The sequence below is a fragment of the Ochotona curzoniae genome, unplaced genomic scaffold, assembly GCF_017591425.1.
Source record: "Ochotona curzoniae isolate NIBS_2020 unplaced genomic scaffold, NIBS_Ocur_1.0 scaffold_1037, whole genome shotgun sequence".
Taxonomy (NCBI): Eukaryota; Metazoa; Chordata; class Mammalia; order Lagomorpha; family Ochotonidae; genus Ochotona; species Ochotona curzoniae.
This window is the reverse complement of record NW_024467083.1, coordinates 12,552,230-12,573,763: the sequence shown is the minus strand read 5'-3', so window position 1 is coordinate 12,573,763 and position 21,534 is coordinate 12,552,230. Positions and strand designations below refer to the sequence as shown.

At 37.8% G+C, this 21,534-nt stretch overlaps 1 protein-coding gene across 2 annotated transcripts in view; it reads left to right on the top strand.

The window, feature by feature from the left end:
• OLFM3 (olfactomedin 3) overlaps positions 1-21,534 on the top strand; it is a 46,008-nt gene that overhangs the window by 21,208 nt on the left and 3,266 nt on the right. For both annotated transcript variants that reach the window (XM_040998585.1, XM_040998583.1), the window contains 2 exons: positions 1-156; positions 5,445-5,664. In XM_040998585.1, the coding sequence (XP_040854519.1) occupies positions 1-156; positions 5,445-5,664 (376 nt within the window). The remainder of the gene's footprint in view (positions 157-5,444; positions 5,665-21,534) is intronic.

Genomic DNA, 21,534 nt, shown 5'->3' with positions numbered 1-21,534 from the left:
GTTCAGAACATGTCTCAATCTATTGAAGTGTTAAACTTGAGAACTCAGAGAGATTTTCAATATGTTCTAAAAATGGAAACCCAAATGAAAGGACTAAAGGCCAAATTTCGACAGATTGAAGATGACCGGAAGACACTAATGACCAAGCATTTTCAAGTAGGTTTGACTTCTAAAATCTGTCAACCCAAACAAGAATGCTGAATGTGAGGAATTGCCAGCGTGGCATTCTGCTGGAAGTAACTGTCCATTGACCCATGTCTGTAAGGCTAAAGACTCGCTGAGGACATCAATTATTCTTTCTGAAACTGAGCATTAGCTGGTAGGAGTGCATGAAAAATTTCTCTTAAACAACATTCCTCTATCATTAAGTTGAAATTTTCAGTAGATTCTTCATTATATCAGGAAAAGGGAAAATTAATTATCAAAGCTTTTCTTATTATTTTATTCCCTACAAATATAAGAGATGTAGAGGATACACATTATTACAAATAAAAATATTGACAAATGAATGAAAGGACAGTCATCCATAAGTTTATATAGATATACTTATTTTCAATTTTGTGATTTAGATAAAAATATGTAGGAACACTAAAGATAGTGGATTTAAGCATTTAAAAGTTTTATTAACTATATGACAATTACGGTTTTAAAAAATCTGAGTCTGATAATGTCATTTGAGCCTCCTATAAAACTAGCACATACTTTTTAAAATACAGTGGTCACTCACTTATTAGATTTTCCTTATTCATTGATAAATCAGCGTCTCTACCAATACTAAAGGAGTGGAAATTAATTCAGCAGCTGGCCAAGGGAAGAAGTGTTTTTTGTGCATATCAGTGACAGGTGGAAAAGTAGGCAGGGCCATATACAACAGAATCTCTACATACAACCTTTTTTATTTCTTGTTTTAAAGATGTACTTATTTATTGGAAAGGCGGGTACACAAAGAGGAGGAGAGAGAGAGGAAGATCTTCCTTCTGATGATTCACTCCCCAATGGTCTCAACGGCCAGAGCTGAGCCAATGTGAAGCCAGGAGTGAGAAGCCTCTTCCAGGTCCCCCACACAGGCACGGGGTGCCCCAAGGCCCTGGGATGTTCTCCACTGCCCTCTCAGGCCACAAGCAGGGAGATGCATGGGAAGCGGGGTTACTGGGAGTATAAGGCAAAGGTCCTAGCTGCCAGGCCACCGTGCCTGGCCCATACATAGCAGATTTTAATGTGACAAAATTCTTCATGGTTTTGAAATTCCATTGGTAGTAAACAGCCTGAGTATATACACGGGTCTTGCACTGCACAGTTTGTAGAGCTTATCCAAAAGATTACTAAGAGGGAAAAGAGCTCAGTCATTTAAAGCAATTACAAAACTGGCAAAGAAGTGAAGAATTATGAGGTTGAGGTTTCAGAGAGCAATAAGTAAAGGTGGAAATTTACAAAGTGAAGGCAAATCAGAGAAATGATTACAAGATACATTGCAATAAGAATCATTGTATAAAGAGAGGATGAAAACACTAGACTAATAGAAAAAGTGCAGAGGAATGGTAAAAGGATACAGATGGAGGGAAAAAATGTAAATTTGAGCTACTGTTTATTGAAAATACATAACCCAAGATAGTGTTGGGTACTTTGAAGAATACATAGCATGTAATCTCTATCCCATAAAAAGCAAAATAAAATGAAAATGATGGTGAATGAAGATGTGTTACTTAAAGTGATTAGTTTTATTTAAAGATGATTGGAAAATCACCAGATTTGCCCATCTTCTGTATTCAAGAAAACAGTGTTGGACTAGTGCCTGCACTCCAGTACTAAAATACAAAGAGTACAAAGAAAATAAAATGCTTTCATTAAATTTTAGGGTGCTGGGTTATAGCTACACGATTAGAAAATATCTGGACTATGGGTTAATGCAAATTCCATAAACTCATTTGGTTTGGCTCTGCCAAGGCAACCTCAGACAGTATGTGAAAGTCAATAAATCTGGAGAAAACTAATTTTTGTTGAGATTATTGTATGTCACATGAATAATATCAATATCCAAATGGTCTTTGGTACAAAGAAAGATTGCCCACCCCTGAATTGTGAACCAGAAGATGAAGCTATTCACCAAGTAGAAGATTATAAAATGGCACTTCAGGCATAGTAGTAACCATTTCCCGGCCATAGTCCCAGAAAGGAACAGGCACAGCATGAGAGGGGCTCCAGGTGTCTGGTTGCAGAGATTCATGTGGTGAGACTTCTGCAAAGCCAAGGGTCGGAGGATACTTGCTTGGAAGGGCTGGAGAAATACCAAAAAGTCTTTACACCACTGGGATATCTTGGGAAAGGACAGAAGACAAAGACATAAAAAAATTGAATTGCTAAAAAAATAGAAATTAATAACTCACCTAGTCTTTTGATTATCTAGTAACTTCCAGGCCATCAATAACAAAACTTGATTATCAGGTTCATTGGGCGACATAATGATTTGGATTTTCCTAATTCATATCATCTAAGAATATGCTGCTAAACCCTGTTAGCATGAATTGCAATAACCACAAATGTTTCTGAATAATTAGACAATCAAGGCAATATTCTATGCAATTTAAATATACAAAATTTCAATAAGTTAACAGAATGTTCACAGTATGAAAAATCACTGATTTCAGCAATTTTTGCACAAAATTTTTCCTTTATTTAATATAATTTTAACATTATATTAAATAAATTCTTTCTCACAATACTGTATTCATGCCTCTGTCACAGAAAAGTAAATGTATAGGTAAATAGGTTGAGTCATTTGTCCAGAATCAGAATATCATCTGGATCAAAAGTAGCATTAAAAATCAAAATGTCCAGTACCAGACTAATGCCTGATATTACCAATGCCAGAACACCTGTGACAAATATCAATAATATTTATTTATCCATGATTTCTCACTTTGAATCAGATTTTGCTTGGATTGCTGAGGCACCATATTTGAAAGCAAGAAATAAAACATACCAACATTGTGGCAATCGTGATAGCTTAACTGCCTAATCCTCTGCCTCCAAGTGCCAACATCGCATATGGGGCCTGGTTTGTGTCTTGGCTGCTCCACTTCCCATTCAGCTCCCTGCTTGTGGACTGGTAAATCAGCAGAGGATGGCTCAAAGCCTTGGGACTCTGCACCAATATGAGAGAATTAGAAGAAGCTTCTGCTCCCGGCCCCAAATTGGCTTAGTGATTGGGGAGTGAACCAGTTGGTGAACCATCTTTCTTTCAGCATCTCCTTCTCTCTGCAAACCTGGCTTTCCAATAAAAATAGATAAATCTTAAAAAAAAAAAGAATGCCAAAGTAAGTTGACATGGAAGTTGACACTGAAAAATATATTTTTAAAATCCTCTAATGTGCAGCTTTTATATTATCAAAAAATAAAAAGGTTATGTCTTCACCCTTTCAAATTGAATGCTTATGGTAGCTGTCATGTTCACATATGAAGTTAGGAGAAGTTAAAATTTGAGATTCTGATAGTAAACAAAAAACTATGCTGTTCCACTTTAATCTTTTCAGTATTTGATTTGTGAGTTTCTTGGACATGTCACTCTACTCTGATAAGTTCCAGAGCTTCAAAATTCATTTATTGCTGAAAGTCTCATAATGAATTTTGACAGAAAAAAGAAAGTACAAGTTCCTATTTTGATCAGGGAGAGCCACTAAATCTGTGACATTATGTTATCTCTTTTATATGACCAAAGTAGAATGTAAATTCTTTCATTTTAATAGATGTTATAGTACGGAGCAAGTGGTACCAACAGAACTCTCATTAAAATTCTAATGAAACGATTATATCTCCCTTTAGGGATACCACAAGATGATCACACTATTGTTTGTTTAAAATGAGCAATAAAATGAGCAAAACTCTGCAATTCTTCCTTTCAAACACTAACGTATCAATCTTTATCTTTTCCCTCCCATTCAATATGCTGCATATGCACACACGTTTAAAGATACCAACATTAAAAAATCAAGTAGAAATTTTGCCACAAAAAACTCAAGCCCACAAACAATGCAGCAGTGCTCCTGCTACTGTCATGCATCTATTGTGAAAGTATCTTCCAAAGGTCATATTCAAATGCAATTTTGAGCCCCTCAAGTTAGTTAGTACATAGCATGGTTTCTGAGGACAACCATAGATGATTTTGAAATGATCGTAAGAGTTACAACAATTTCCATGATTGAAGTCACATATAATAAATTGTCAATTTACTAAAACTCCTAAAATAATCTCATTGAGGGCCCAGCTCAATGTCTAGTGGCTAAAATCTTCGCCTTACAAGTATTGGGGTCCCATAAGGGCACCTGTTGTGTTCCAGCTGCTCCACATCCCGTCTAGCTCCCTGCTTGTGGCCTGGGAAAGCAACAGAGGATGGTCCAAAGCCTTGGGACCCATGCACCCACATGGGAGACTCAGAAGAAGCTCTTAGCTTCTGGCTTTGGATTGGCACAGCTCCGGCTGTTGCAGCCACTTGTGGAATGAACCAGTGGATGGAAAATCTCTGTCTCTCCTTCCTCTGTAAAATTAAATTTCCAATAAAAATACATTAATCTTAAAAAAGAAATATTCGTATGCATTACTCTCACAAAATTGGCAGGAACAAACTAACAGTGAAACATCTTGGAACTGTAGGTGCCGCTGTAGATTTGGTCCAGTGTCGAGAAAAGTAGGAATAAAAATGACCCTGTTTAGAAAACAAATGAACTCTTCGCTATGAAAAGTCAGTATTTCATGGAACTTTGTGCAAGCTGTTTATCTGTTCCATGTACTATGTATCATGGTTTCTTCATGAGACAGGACTCTAACTGGGTAAGCGGTTTTGCTCTCCATCAACATCTCTGAATTATCCATGCTAAGCACAGTGGCTAAAAAAAGTGATAGATTACTTGAACTTAATAATATCAAATTTTTAGAGAAAAGTTGATGTAGAATCCAGTTTTTTTGTGTATAACCCAGTAATGTGGATATTAAGTAGGCAGAAAGGTAGAATCAGTGATATAATGTTAGAGTATTTGATGCTTTTCCAATAGTCTTTTTCAACCAAAATTCATAATTAAGAGATGGGGACTTTTAGTGTTTCTTAAATGGGTGACACATTATTCACTTTCTAAAATGTTGTCCAATAACCCAAATAATACACAAATCTGCATTTGCTGCTGTTTTTTTTTTCTAATTGGTGTAAAGATCTATTTGGTTGCTAGAATAACAAGCAACCATTTCAGGAGAGATTTAATTTTTTGAGATCTGTGACTTGAGTATTAATTATGACATGGACACTTATGTTTTCATAAAATGCCAGATTTAAAGTAAAAGTAAATATAAAAATTCGAAAATTTTAAATAATTGTCTTCAAATATCATAATTTAAAAATATGTAGCTGCCTGATCTATTTTTAAAAACTCACAGGAGAAATATCATCTGCTTTCCAGGAGTTAAAAGAGAAAATGGATGAGCTCCTACCTTTGATCCCTGTGCTAGAACAGTACAAAACCGATGCCAAACTAATCACTCAGTTCAAGGAAGAAATCCGCAATCTGTCTGCTGTGCTCACTGGGATTCAGGAGGAAATCGGTGCCTATGACTATGAGGAACTCCATCAAAGAGTGCTCAGTTTGGAAACCAGACTCCGTGACTGCATGAAAAAGCTCAGTGAGTAACACAATTTATTCTGTCAATGTTAGCTTTTAAAGTAGTTACATTGACAACTGCATGCTATGTTTTGCAGATAGTCATAAATACCCAAATATACGGAAACCACTGTCTTTCCTCTAATCAAGTCTCACCATGACTTGATATGTCTTGATTTATAAGTTCTTGATTTTCAGAGTACTGTGTTACCATTTAGTGGCTTGCAATACCTGGTCTAGCAAATACAACCTGTTCCACTGGATACACTCATGGAAATAAGTTTCTGTTTCTACTATGTAATGGTCAATCCTTGCTGAACAAAGACAAATAAAGCAATTTTTGGTACTGGAGAAAGTGTAAGTTACCCTGGAACGAAATGTGAGTCAGCAAGGACTAACACAAATGACAAACAAGAGTTGTGCTATCCATATTGGTATCGACTGTACTGATCTACTCAGAAACAAAAGAAGCATCTAGTTGGATAGTTATCCTCCATTCCAAACCAGATAAAGTGTTTGGAATGGAATATGGACAATTTCTTGTCTCCTGAAATGTGTGATCCAATTGGGTACAAGTTTTCTAACTTGTATATTGCATTCATTAGTTAATTATTCAATTAAAGTTCTCACGGGACTATCTCTGAGCTAAATGCAGACTAAAGAGATACTCAAGAATTGAAGGAGTGGTTGCTAAATTCATTGCATAACAATCTTGTATTTCTTGACAGAAGATTTTTCTTTCAAGGTAAGGAAAATTTGTCGGGGATAAGAAATTATTGGGAAGAGAAGAAAACTTTTAAGAACTATTAATCAATTTATATTAAAAACTAGTAACTATAAATATGAAAGACATAATATGAATGACCAACTTGAACAATTAAAGACTATTTTAGATATATGACTCAGCTGATGAAAGGATAGCAAAAATGCACCATTTGATTTCAGTTATCTCAGTTTCAAAACAATGTGAGGAGACACCACATTGGAGCAGTGATGTAATAATAGTCATTCCAGGATTTCTAAGAGAATCCAACAAAATTAATTACAAGGAAATACATTAAACCCAAAGGCTAAATGCAGGCTCAGAAATCCTCAGCTCCTTATTGCTCATCAGATAATGTCTACCTGTGTTCACCTATAATTAATTTTTTTAACAATAGACTATGTAGATTTCATGATCCCAATTCTTATTCCTATCAAGCCAGTTTCCCACCTTGTTTACAAAGAGATTTTCAGAAGTGTACATCTGAAACTGTTTACCTCTGCTTAAAATTCCTGTGCATTCCTTGTGGGCTCACAAGTCACAAGTCACTCCCATCTTGAGTTGTCATTTCTCCCCTCACATCATACAAGCAGAAGTGTTTGTCCTTTACTCTTTTTCTTTTAAAGATTTATATATTTTTATTGGAAAGGCGGACATACAAAGAGGAGGCAAGACAAAGAGGAAGATCTTCCGTCCAATGATTCACTCCCCAAGTGACTGCAACAGATGCAGCTGAGTCAGCAGCCAATCTGAAGTCAGGAGCCAGGAGCTCTTCCGGGTCTCCCACGCAGGTGCAGGGTCCCAAGGGTGCGTTCAATGCGAGGACATTAACCACTAGGCTATCATGCCGGGCCTCTGTCCTTTACTCTCTTATTTTTGGCCTGTTGGATGATGTTTTTATTCCTCATCCAAAAATAGTACATATATTCTGGAGCCTTTCTCTAACACAAGTCACCTGCCACAAGTGGTAAACTCCTACTCAGTCTTCGGGTTCCAGTTTAACTGTTTGCCTTGCAGGAAAACTGCACTGTTCTCCCAAATCATCCTGTGTGCTGCTGCTAGGCATTCCCAAATCCTAACGTCTCAATGAGGAACAGAAAATTAACTGTTGGGCCCAGCACAGAAGCCTAATGGCTGAAGTCCTTGCCTTACACATGCCAGAATCTCATATGGGTCAAAGTTCCAGTCCTGGCTGCTCCACTTTCATCCAGCTCCCTGCTTGTTGCCTGGGAAAGCAGTACAATATGTCTCAAAGCAGTATAGCATATCTCCCTGCACACATGTGGGAGACACACCCAGGTGAGCTTAACTTAGTGAACGGGACCAGCATTCGCTCAATTGTTGAAAAAGAAAGAAGCCAGAGTGTCATTCTCAATTCTTTCCTTGAATCATCACATGTCCTTTCTTCTAAATCTCTGGTCACTCAGTCCTATCTCTTCTCTACATTGCTTTATGTTTCTCAAGCAATGACATCCTAACCACTAGATTCAGTTGAAAACGTCCCCTATTCATCATATGAACATTTAGTGCAATGTTTCTCAGACACAATAAAATTATTGTTTATTGAATTATCTCCACAATGGAGTCCAAACACCTGTGCATGGATTTCTTCATAAAATAAATCCTGCCAAATTCCCTAGCACTCTTCTTTAAGGTTCTCACCATGCATTCATCATAAGCTGTTGCATTTTAATCCTTTCAAATTCTCAAATGTGCATGCTTTCCACTTCCTGGATGAAGAGCTTGTTTTCCCTTCCATGGAAAATCTTCCGTACCAAATGGACTTACTCTAATAGACATCAAGTCATTTTCAGGCCCTGATGGCTCATCGATCTTGTTTCAATTCTTACTGCATGGTCTCCTAAAACACTTATTCCAGGTCTGTAACTATACTTAGCCACTTTAAAAAATACAACATATTTTTAAACATGATTTCATTTTCGAAAATTTCCCCTGCAGAGTGTTTAGGAGAAAATTTCATTTAATAAAATAAAAAAGATCATAATAGCTTTAAAAATATATTAGCACGTATTAAATATGATACATAGCTATAAAAGTATGGTTTTTAGTTTGCTTTGTTTTTTGTCACCATCCATTCTTCCTTCCTGAGTAATTCAATATCTTATCCCAAAACACCTCACATTCTGTTCTGCTTACCATTGAAATAAAGGGACACAATTGATTTTGTGACAAATCCAGTAAAGCCACCACCTGTGATTCTAGCATTCCTAAATGGCAATGGCTTGTACATGTCTGCTCCATGTAGAATCTAGCTCCCATGATAATGGCCTGGGAAAACCGCTGCAAGATATGCCCAGTGCCTGGTCTCCTGCCGCCAGCACTGGAGACCCAGAAGGAGCTCCTGGTTCTGGTCAGTTCTATCACTTTCTATACCATGACCATTGCTGTTATATAGGGATGGCTAGTGAACAAGCTCTCTTTCTTTCATTCTGACTCCCTCCCTTCCTCACTAACACACATTCTCAATCTCTCTCTCTCACTTTAAAAAAATAAATAAATCTTGAGAGAAGAAGAAAGAGAGAGTCTACTGAAAGCAGAAATTAGAGAGATGTTGAGCACTGTGCCTGGGGCAGAGGCGAGTGGGATTTAACTAAGAAATGTAATAGGAGCTGACACTTTGACACAATGAATGCCAGATTCCCATATTTGGAGAGTTGATACAAGTTCCAGCTATTCTGCTCCCTATACATATTTAGCTGCTGTAACTAAGAAGACAACGGGAAATAACCCCAAAACCAGGTCTCAGGTGGTAACAAATAACATGCAGGTGCAACCAGGATCACATTTGTAATTCCTAGCGACAGAATGAACCAGAGCTGATTCTTGCAACTTCTGGACAAGTGAACAAGAAGAATGAAAATCCTTTCCATCTCTTCTTCTGTTAACCAAAATGACATGCATTGCCTAATCTTATCCCTACCTCTCTCAGCTGTATAACTGAATGCAAATGATTTTTAAAATAATATCCAGAAATCTTATCACCAAGTGTGTAATAGAGGCCACTTTACTTTAGATATCTTAACAACTGTACTATTTCTTAAGGCTACTGAATTTTCCAGTGGCGTTAAGCAGAAAGAAATGACATTTTATACATAATTATATTCATCATTACATTAGTTTACATATGTGGCCATGGTATTAGGATTCAAAGCTATTAAGAAGCCCTTAGTCAGATATTGCAAGACACAATTACATATCAAAGAAATGAACAGCAGACGAGACAAACGGTTTCTCTGCTTTGATGATAGAAAAAAGAAATCTGATCATGCTGATGAATCTGAAATGATCATTTTCCTGAGCTATATATTGATAAATACGGATTATGCCTGACCATAAATAATTTAATGGTTAAAAGTCATCAGCAAAATAAAATGGTCATTCTCCTCTGTTACCATTTTATTTTCTGAAGTTTTAGAATGTACACAGAAATCATACTGTAAATAGTGATACTTTTTCATGTCTCATGGCATGCAGCAGAGCAAAACGGGAGAAAATCAATGAAGTGAAACTTCTGACGCCCTTCTATGCCATCCACTTTTGCAGGAACATTTTTATTCTGGGAATTTTGGGTACTTTAGGAAATTATTGCTTCTATCTGTTTATAGTTTTCCTCATTTCTATGGGCAGGACTGAGCTGAAAAAGATAACGATATATTTGAACAAAAGCTGGTTTGGGGGAATCACAAAAACAAAAATTGTTTCTGTAACTCATTTTGTTTCTCTTTTATATATCCTTTGCTATTATCTGTGCTGAATTAACCTTATGTCTCTAAAATTATAATGGAGAAAAACAGCTTTACAAATCTCTGCATAAATCTTTAATTTTGATAATATTGTCTGAAAATATCAATTTTAAAACAGGGAGACAAGAACCATTTTTAAGGGTAAGTTATTTTTGGAAGGGATAAAGACTGGTGAATTCTTTCTGATTATTACATCTGGGAATAATACTATATGATGTTGATGATTGTTATGATCATACATATTAAGAGAAAATGTCAGACGTTACGGGATCAAGTCCCATCACCTCTCTTCATCCTGGTACCAGCCTCCTGATGGCACACAGGGGAAGCAGTGAATTATGGCCTTATATTTGGATCACTGGCACATATAGGGGAGGTCCATAAGGAGTTGCTGGCTTCTGGCTCTAGCCTGGCCCTTCTCTGCCTCTTGTGAGCATTTAGGTAGTGAGCCAGCAAATGGGATACATCTCTCTGTCTCATTCTCTGTGCCTCGCATTCTTTCAAATAAATGTGAATAAATAAGTTCATTTTTCTTCCTTCAAACCTGTTTTATTAGAAAGAATGATTTAGAGAGAAAAAGGCAGAGAAAAAAAAATCTCCCATTAACCCATTCACTCTCCAAATGATCACAATAGACAGACCCAATCCAAAGCCAGAAGCCAGGAGCCAATTTGGTGCCGGGTCTGAAGGCTTTGGGCCATCATCCACTGCTTGCCAAGGCAACTAGCAGGGAAGTGGGTGCGAAATAGAGCAGCCAGGAAACCAGCTCCACCCATATGGGATGCAAGTGCCCTGAACTGGAGGATTAACCCGTTGAGGTATTATGCTGGCTGCTGCTAAATGAGTTAATTTTTAATTAAAAAAAAAAATAAGGTGATTACAGACGGAGAGGAGGAGTGTGTGTGAGGCCCAACCAGTTGAGCCATTTTCCTCTGGTTACCCAGGCATATTAACAGGGAGATCTAGACTGAAAGTGGCATACTAAGAATTTGAATCAGCGACCATATGGGATGTTGGCATTACAGGTACAGGTGATGGTGACTCAACCCACTATGCCGCAATACTGTCCCTGTCTCTAAAAAAAAATTTAAAGATAGTTACATGGATCAATAAATCCTCACCTTGTAAGGCCAGAAGTCTATTCAGATGTCTGTGACATAGATACCTCATTTCCTATTCAGCTCCCTGCTTATGGTGTGGAAAAGCAGTAGAGGATAGCCTAAAGCCTTAGCACCCACAATGGAGACCTGGAAGAATCTCCTGACTTTGAATCAGCGCAGCTCTAGCCATTATTTACATTTGGGGTGTGAAGCAGCAGATGGAAGATCTTTCTATCTCTCCTTCTCTGAAAACTGGATCTGCTTTCCAAATTAAAAATAAATAAAGATTTAAAAAAGAAAAAAAATTATTCATACTAATTTCCAATCGATAGATGAAGATCATCCACCATGAAGAATGAATGTATTGCCTGGCATAACACAATAGTGTGATGCTGTGACCTAGAATATAAATCAGATTTTCTAATTCCTATCTCAGCATTTTAACATGGGAAGAACATACTGCCTAAAGAATAAATTCAAGAAAATTATTGGGAGTGAAAACAAACACACACAAATGGATAAAGTCATAGTTATTCATGTTTATTCTTGGACTTTATTTCAATATTTTCAACATTATGGGTTACCCATTGTTTTAAAGTTCCCCCAATAACAAAAAAATCCTTTACTTGTAAGCTACAATAATGTCAATAAAAGAGCAGAAGTTTTTTGTAACTTCATGCATCCCTGCATCTCCCTTGAAAGTGTCCACTTTGATATATGAATTTTCAGATTCGCTCAAATATATATATATTTAACTCTCTTCATTTCAGTCTTGTAATCAACAAAGACACTTGTCAAATGCCATGATCTCATCTTTTATCTTGTTCTACTAGATACCTCAGTATTACTCACTGTGTGAATGACATTCTTTGTTTGAAATTTCCAAATGCTACATTATTTTTATTTCCCACTCTCAAGCTCCTATCCTGAATTCCACAAATATTTTGATTTTCATATCTGTTCTGCATGCCTTTCCGTTCTCTGTATTTTTTTCCATTTTGTGTATGATCTTTACTGGTATGTACAGTGACTGTGAACCACTTGAGACAATCCTGTTAGACTCTGATTCTAACCAGCCCATTAGTCTCTCCAGTCATCTCATCTGAGTAGATAACAATTTAATCTACATAGCAGGAAATACCAAAAAATTGTGATATATTGATATTAATATCCCCTTTTTCTTTATATCCTTACATCTAATTCAAAGTTTAGTCATATCAACATTATCTTTGAATATATGTGTCAAACTATTTGACTCTCTCCATCTCCATCACTGTTTCATCTTTGTTCCTCTGAACCCATGTGATAACTTCTTCATAGAGCATTCTGCCTGTTTTCTAATCCTGGGATAATTTTCCAAACAACTGATACAGTAATCTTTTAAAAAATGTAGCTCCTGTTTCTTCACTTATTTCCTCCATCTTTGAAATTCTCAAATGGCTTTCATTCATGCTTAGATAAAAGTCCAAGAATTCACTCTAATTCACAGATTTCATAATTCCTTTCCATATCTTCATATACTTTCTGAAAGTGCATGGAAAACTGTGGTCTTGTGTTTGCTTTTTGTAACTATGAATGTCCATATCTAGGTCTTTTTTGAGAACCTTGACAATAGCAAATATGCAATTATTAAACATTTTCCAAAACACTTAGCATGAATATCTTTAATTTTCTCTTTAATACTTTGATATATATGTTACTAATGTTGCTGCTAAGATGTTTTTGTTTTGTCTAAACTATCATTCAATGTGGAAAATAAATATTACTCATGAAGAAAAGAGCAATTTTAATTTTAAGACAAGTTGAAACCTAATGTTAATTTTATATCTAAAACGTTTAGCGAAATTCTGTTACTATACAATTTCTATTCATCTTAAGTATAGAAGCACCTTGATGTCACCATAATCCCCTTCAGTTTGTATTTTCACTTGACGATATCCTTTAGGACTCAAGTGTGGTGGGACTGAACCTTCTGCTATATTTATGTGTTATACTTGAGACATTCTATTGATGTATATTCTGAACAATTTAAGAGTAAGCTAATTTCTTAGTCTATGTACATTCTTTAAATGATCTTGAAAGATAAAGAATCTTTAATAAGTATTTTGAAGATGTTTTACGCAAATGCCCTTGCTCCATGACAGTCTCAGTGATTCTTCAACAGAAGCAATTTTTTTCCCAAGATCACAATTGCTAAAGTACTTTCAAGTAAAATGAACATCAATACTGTTTGAGAACTACTAAAAATATTTTAGTGCAACTCCTGTAAATATTCTAATGACAACTGGCTGATTAACTTTTTGTTAAAAATCTATGCTAAATTCACTGATAAATGTTTGAATTCAGAATAAGAATTCTAATCTTTAATATTGAAATGGTTAAAAAGAAAGATACTACCATATCAGTTGTAACATAGCCCTAGAATTCTGGAGAATATGACTTTAGTGTTCATTCTAGTCCTTATAGATGTGAACCAAATTAAAATGCAGACTATTCTGAGCTTCTATTTCTGAAGGCTATTTACATCTCCCATTTCTACTTACATCTTAGCTCAGTAAGGAAGCACAGCGCCTAAAACCTAGAAGTAATTTTACAATAGGCAATACATAAATGATTTTTTTTACTGTGGCAATATAATAGTTATTAAGTTTGGGCAGATATTTTAACTTTTTCAATAATAATGTAATTATCTCATGCACATGGCTACTAAATTGTGTATTTAGAAGGAAATACTTGAAATGCAAACCAGTAGTTTCATTTTGTTTTGGCTCTAATCTGTATAAGACACTACACTTAACAACTTAACTGAAGGGTTTTAGGACTGACACATATTTCTACTATTATGCTTATTTTTTCAATAGTTTTTGGCTAATCAGTCTTAGACAATGCATATGGACTCCCTGCTCTGTGAGAAGAGAGTTTGGACTACTTTTTTAAAAATCAACTTTATTTCATGTCTCCAAATTCAATTTTTTTCTTATAATAATACCATATTGAAAACATAGGTCCACATCTTACTTTTACTCATCATCATATACCCTTTTAATCCCAACATTTGTATTTATATAATTGGAGGTAGTTTTCTGCATAACTTCTTTGATATTCTTTCCCACCATTTTTCTTATTCCTTTCATTCTGTAGCGCTTCTTCAGGTGTTTGAGCTTAGGAATCAAGGCTATTTGCTTCCATAATCTTAACTCTATTTCGAGGGATAACTTTCTACTCAAAACACAGTGATTTCTCATAATGTAATAATTGAAATACACAGTACTTCTTGTATGTTTTTCTTTCCCAATATGAGGTATACAGTAATCTTCCTGAATAACTTACAGTCTCTTCTGTTCTCTAAGTTGTCTTCTAGTGGGGCTATGATTTTTTTTTTACACTTGTGCCACAATTATTTTTAATATGTAGATTTAGCAAATATCTTCTCATTCTTGATCACCCATTATTTGCTAATGACTTCAGCAACAGATCTTTGAATCTTTTATTTAAGTAGTGCTTAACCTGGGTCCAAGGCAATTAGGTAAGTAGATTGCTCCTGACATTTTTCAAAATGATTGGTTCTGCATTTCCACTATCTGTGTTAATTGTCCTATGTTTACTTGTCATCAGCACAGTTGTGCAGATTTTTAAATCTGCCATGTACAGCCATGATTCTAGGAATGAAACTAGAACCAACTGCTCTTTGGGCATGATTTAAGTCATAATCTTGTTAACAAAACTTTGTCTCACTTGAAAAGCACTGTGACCCCCATGTGCCTGTGTCCCTTCCTTCTCGTATTCAAACTGGAGCATTTCCCTCCCCAGTAGATTTCTTCCATGTAGGCATTGCTACATCTTACTTTTTTAAATCTTTAATGACCATGCCCATCTCCCCTGCCTTCTGGAAATCTGTTAAAACTTTCTCACTAGTTGTACTTTAACCATTCTCATGGCATGGGGTTTGCATGTTTGTTTTCTATTTTTTATTAAAGCTTTATTCCTTTACTATGAACTTAATGAGGCCATCCATAGACAGGGAAAAAGAATGTATTACTCCTTTGTCTTAAGCCAGAACTACTTCTCTAGGCCTAAAAAGAAATTACTGTTTTGCTTTGTTGTATATTTTTGGGGGGGACAGACAGTGTTGGCTTTATATCCATTTCAATACACTTACATGTAAAATTTTCATTTTGTTATGAAATGGGGTGAGTCTCAGGCTTTGTTAGGCAAGTCTGGCCCTGCGTACTGCTCGCCCTGTGCTGGAGATGGGGAGGGGATTTGGAAGGGGCATGTCCTTGAGTCTGGGGATTTTAACTTCCAGCAGCTGCTTGGCTGCGGAGGCTCCCAGGACAAGAATCATGCCTGCTTCACACACGCCTGGCAGGGGAGCTCTGGGATTTTGATTTTTTGATTCCCTGCTTAAGTAGCTCCATGCTGAACCCACAGTGCTTTGGAGCCATGACTCAATCCCAAAGATTCCAAATGACAGTAAATCTTCCTCTGAAGAACTTGTAATTACTTAATAATGCTGAGCACGGAACACCAGTTTATTCAAAAGCTAAGACCCCAGGCATGCCCAGCAGGATATCCCCATTACCTGACATGATGATGGATCAGCAGAGGGGTCACAGTGGGAGCAGCCATGACATTAACTAGCACTGGAGAACCATATCTGGGGGTAGATTGTGTAGGGGGCGGTGGGGGCCACACCCTGTGGGAATTCTAACCCCACTGGATGGCCCAGGAGTGGGGATGGTGACAGTTTAAGCTGGGTGAGACCAAGGAACTTACCATCAACCACAGATGAAAGAACCCTCAACAGTCTGGACAGGTCAGGGCAGTGGCACCCGAATGTCCATCTTGAATGGGGTAGAGGGCGGGCCGGGCTGTTGCAGTCACCAACTCATGCAAGGCCAAAAGGAAGGCCGGTCTGCACAGAGCACTGGCCTAAAACCCAACAGCATGTGTGAGAATTCGGTCTGGGAAGAATATAGGGGACAAACTTGGGAAATTCTCCTAGTGAGCCATAGCTCCCACTGGTGAACATGAGGTCCAGACCTGGGGGTCGGGCAGCTGGGCAAAGAAGCTCCCATTGCTCGTCAATGTATGGAAAGGTGAAGGATCAGGCACCCCGGGCAGTATCAGTACAAACCTTAGCCCACAAGTTAAATCAGAAACCAGGATAGACCACAAGACATGCCCAGCTAGGTTCTTGCACCAATCAGTCTGTGTGAGCCAAGGACAATGGGACACAGTGTCTAGGGCAGGGGTTGCGACAGGCAACGGGCTGTGCCAAGCTGAGCCAGAGCAACTACTGGCAAGCTTAACACTGGCTGGGAACAGGCCTGGTTGGGAAGTGGGGGGTAAGGGGGGACCATGGCTGGGCGGAGGTTCCCACCAAGGGACGCACAGGCTAGAATGGGGCTGTGTTTTGGTCGGGATACAATTGTAGCCTCACTTGGCACAAGTGTGGACTGGGACTTGACGCACCAGGCTGGATCAGACTGCAACACCTTCTGGTGTTCTGGAGGGCCAGGGTAAATGTGGGACGGACCAGCCTGTGTTTCAACCCCAACTGAGGCATGTAAGTGCTATATGTGGGTATGGACGAGCTGTGGTTGGACTGAAACATCCAACAGCAAGAACCAGAATGGGTTGAAAGCCAGTTAAGAAAAGCCACTGCTCCTGCTAGGACAGGAGGTGAACTGAGTAGTGCTGGCCCATGGACCCACTGGTAAGCATGAAACCTGACATCAGGAGGGGACCTGAGGGAGGAGCCTGAGCAACTCCTCTGACAAGACACGGATCCCACAAATAAGCGCAAGAAGCATAGAAGGAAACAACCCAAAAGAGGTTATGGAAACTGTCCCACTGCATACATTTGGCATGGGTTGGAGGTGACCAGGCTGAAACAGCTCGCGTCATCCACTAGCAAATCCGAACACCAGAGCAGAGTGTGGGTTGGGATGGGTTCGGTCGCAACAAGGGCAGTACACAACTCAGAATGCCAAGGTGAGGCTGCCTGTACCGATGTGACCGCAGCACCCAACCAGCAAGCATGAGAACAAGGAAGGGAGGGGGCAGAGCTAGCAGAGGGAATATGGGGGGTGGTTCCCTTGCCGGAGAGCTACTCCTACTGGAGAGCATGAGCTGGGATGGGGATAGACCAGACTAGGAAGGGCTGCAGCACGTGTACACCTCATGTGGACCAGATCAGGGAAGAGCCAGGATGGGCAGACTATTCCTACTAGTGCTAGCACAACTAGAGTGAGAGAGAGCTGTTGGGGCTTAACCAGAGCAGAAGCTGGCACTAGGGGCTAATACTGTCAAGGACAAGCACAGGGCCACCTGGAGAGAGCATAATCTGGGAGTGAGAGTGACCTTGGAAGGAAATAGTGGGATCCTCCCTCTTGGGTTACCATTGCCATGGGAGGGCACAAAACAGCTAGGACAGGGGCTGGGGTGGCTAGACAGAGAGGGAATCAACAACATCCATGAGGGCTAGACAGTTGAGCTGGTTGGATGGAACTAAGCTCCAATACCCTTCGACATTTATGAGAGCCAAATGGGACATGGGGCAGACTCTGCTACACACAATGGCAAATCAGGGCAGGGGTGGGCCTGGCGGGGGTTTTTGGGGGTTGCTCTGACTAGGTTGCAACTCCCATCGGTTTGTGTAATGACCGAGTATGTGATGAGCAGAACCAGGTTGGACTACAACACACATTGGTTCCAGTGGAAGTTGGGGATGAAGACAGAACCAACCCAGCAATTGAAACCACCAGCTGATCGGGGCGATGGACTGTGTCAGGTCCTGTACTTGCTAGTACACATAGAAATCTGGTCTGGGAACACCTCAAAATTTCTTTGGGGATCCCGTCAACTGAAATGGCGGACTCAGAACCTTAACCAAGAATAAGACAGAAGATAGAACAGGTCAATCAACCACCACAGCTATATGTTGGCAGCGAAACACTGGACAAAGGGAAACTGCATGATGGATTATGCCAATCAGTAGATTATTCAACAGTCTTATTGTGTCTGGAGTGGCGAGATTGGCAGCAATGCACAACTGGTGAACTACTGGGACCACTTGAGCAAGGATCTCAGAGTATGTCCTACATCCGGGACCTGGGGTACGTGGGGCTTCTCCTCAATATTCCCTTTAGCCCTTGTAACTTTTTACCCAAATCAACAATGTAAAGAGTACCAAAATAAAATTTAAAAAAATAATGTTTAAACCAGTTCAAATTGATATTGCAGTAATTATGCATTTTTCCGATATATTCCAAACCTTAGGCTGAATTACTCCAAAGACATTTAACCCTAAATCTTATTATTACATTGGTAGATAATACCATAAAGTTTTCTGAAAATTTGGCCTGCTTTATCAGACCTGAACAAATTATAAAATAATTCATTATCTTCTGTGATTGCCATCACATTCATTATCTTTCAAACATGGAGAATGAATTCGATTCGGGTTTCTTGATTACTAAATTACTAGTTATTCATTGCCTTCCTAACTAGAGCTCCTGGTGCTCTGCAGGTTGTAAATTATTCTTATGAGGAGAAAATATAGAGAAGAATGAACCAAAGCAAACTTTAAGGTGCAACTTCTCGTTCCTCATATTTAGATGATCAAATCTGAAAATCTGCATTCTCATTTATCATTTCTTTCTTTGTGTGCATTTTAAAATTGTTATTAATATTTTCCATGATATAGTTTTGCAGGTAAACAGATTCATGCCTTAACCTATTCTATCTCCCTCCCCATTCTTATCCCACCATTTCCTCCCATATTATTACCATAGTATAGACCTTGAGCAACAGTAACATGCCCAAAATTCTGCTATGTAGTTGTAGGTATATACAAGGGTAGATACTCTGGTATCCTATTCTAAAGGTGTATCGAATAATTTAATTGGGTGTCCTTGTATTTGGGAGTAGAGAAGCTTTACTTCCTGGTATACAAGCTTCCACTACACACTCTTCATTAAGGAAAATATATGCACATGCATATTTACCTCTATATGTATTTATTCTGTATTTTTCATATATATTGTCTTATATCACACTAAACATATAATATTTCTCCTTTGAGGATTGGCTTATTTGATTGAGTATAATGGTCTCTAGTTGGGACTATTTTGTTGCAAATGTTAGGGTTTCACGCGCATGCCAGTGGTTGCTCTGCGTTAGACACTGTTAGCCTACACTTTCAACAACAGCACCCACATCCATGCCAGCATATGTTGTTGGCAGATTCCAAATGTAGCTCATTCTCACGGGAGTTATGAAGAAACTCAATGTGGTTTCTGTTTCTATTCACCCTCAGAGCTACAAACCCTGAATATTTTTTTTCATATGTCTAATAGCAATTTGAGTTTGTTGTTTATGAAAAATGCCTGCTCATTTCTTTAATCCATTTCTTCATTTGGTTGTTCATTTTACTACTGTTGAGTTTCAGAAGCTCTTTGGAAATCCTGGATATTAGTAACCTATGTGTTGGATAGTGTTCAAGTATAACCCCCCATTCTGTTGGTTGCTTCTCACTTTCTTGATCATTTCCTTTGCTGTACAGAGGCTTCTTAGTTTGTTGTAGTGCATTTTTTTATTTAGGTTTCAATTGCCTGTGTTTTGGTGACTTTTCTGTCTTTCCCAATACCTATATCTTACCGTGTGTTTCTTATGCTTTCCTTTAGTTATTTGAAGGTTTCTGGGTGCAGATTTAGGTCCCTGATCCATTTTTAGCTGATTTTTGTATAAGGAGATAGGTGGGAGTCTTGTTTTTTACTTCTACAGGCTGCTATCCAATCATCTTGAAAGCATTTGTTGACAAGACCAGTCTTTTCCCCTGGATTATTTTCCGTTCTTTTATCACAGATTAGTTGGCTAGGGACCAATGCAGTAGCCTAGCAGCTCAAGTCATAGCATAGCATGCACCAGGAACCCATATGGGTGCCAGTTCATATCACAGTGGTCCTGCTTCCCAACCAGTTCCATGCCTATGGCCTGGGAAAGCAGTCAAGAACGGCCCAAATCCTTGGACTATGCACCTGCGTAGGAAACCCAGAAAAAAATTTGGGCTTCTGGTTTCAGATGAGCTCAGTTCAGCCATTGCGACAACTTGGGGAGTGAATCAGCAGAAGGATGATCTTCTCTGTTGCACCCCCTCTCTGCATAAATACCATTCCAACAAAAATAAAATAATTCTTAAAAAAAAATAATTGGTTATACATGTGTGGGTTCCCTTCTGGGGTTTCTATTCTGTTCCATTGATCTGCTCTGTTTCTGTACCAGGCTGTTTTCACAACCACTGTCCTGTAGTATGTCTGTGTTTTCTCCAGATTTATTGTTACTCTTCATGATAATTTAAGGTGTTCATGGTCTCTGTTTTTCCCAGCTGAATTTATGTATCATCTTGTCTATTTGTGAGGATCATGTCATTGGGATTTTGATGAGAATCACATTGTACCTGTATATTGCTTTTAGTAATGATGTAAATTCTGCCAATCCAAGAACAAGCTTTTTAGTTCTCTCTCCCAGTTCTTAAAAAATATATAATACGTTGTCATTCTGTTAATACAATTTATAATCACCACGTTGTACTATAGCCAACCAAAACATATTGCTCATACTAAATTATATTTTGATATCTATTATTCAGTCTTCTTCCTTCTCCTTTTCCATCTCATGCTTTTCAGTATTTTCAGTTCAAATAACCCATTCTTACTTTTGAAATTTGAATGAGAAATTTAGCACTTATTTTTCTATGTATTATTTTAACTAACTTATTATAATTTTATTTATTATAATTTTAACTTATAATAACTAACTTATTTTAGTTATATGGCTTTGACTCTCATCTATTTTGTTGCCAATTGCAATATTATATTCATCCGTAATGTTGAATAATATCCAGTTTTTATATGCACATTTTCTTTATTGAATAACTTGTCAAAAAACATATTAAACAGAAATAGTCCATTGAAAAGCTGTTAAAACTGATAAATTCCTTGGCATCACTAGAAACAAAATCAACAAAAAAATAATAATAGCTGTATGCATCAATAAAGGTATAATTATTTTATACAATCAATAATATGTTTAAAAAGAAAACCTAAGAAAAGTATATTACTAATTGTTATGAAATCAAACAGAAATAAATTTATCCCATGAAGTAGAAGATTATTAAAATTACTAATATAACAGACTGATGAAAGAAATTGTGGAAGACACAAAGAAAACAGGTATAATAGCAGAGCAATGTACAGATT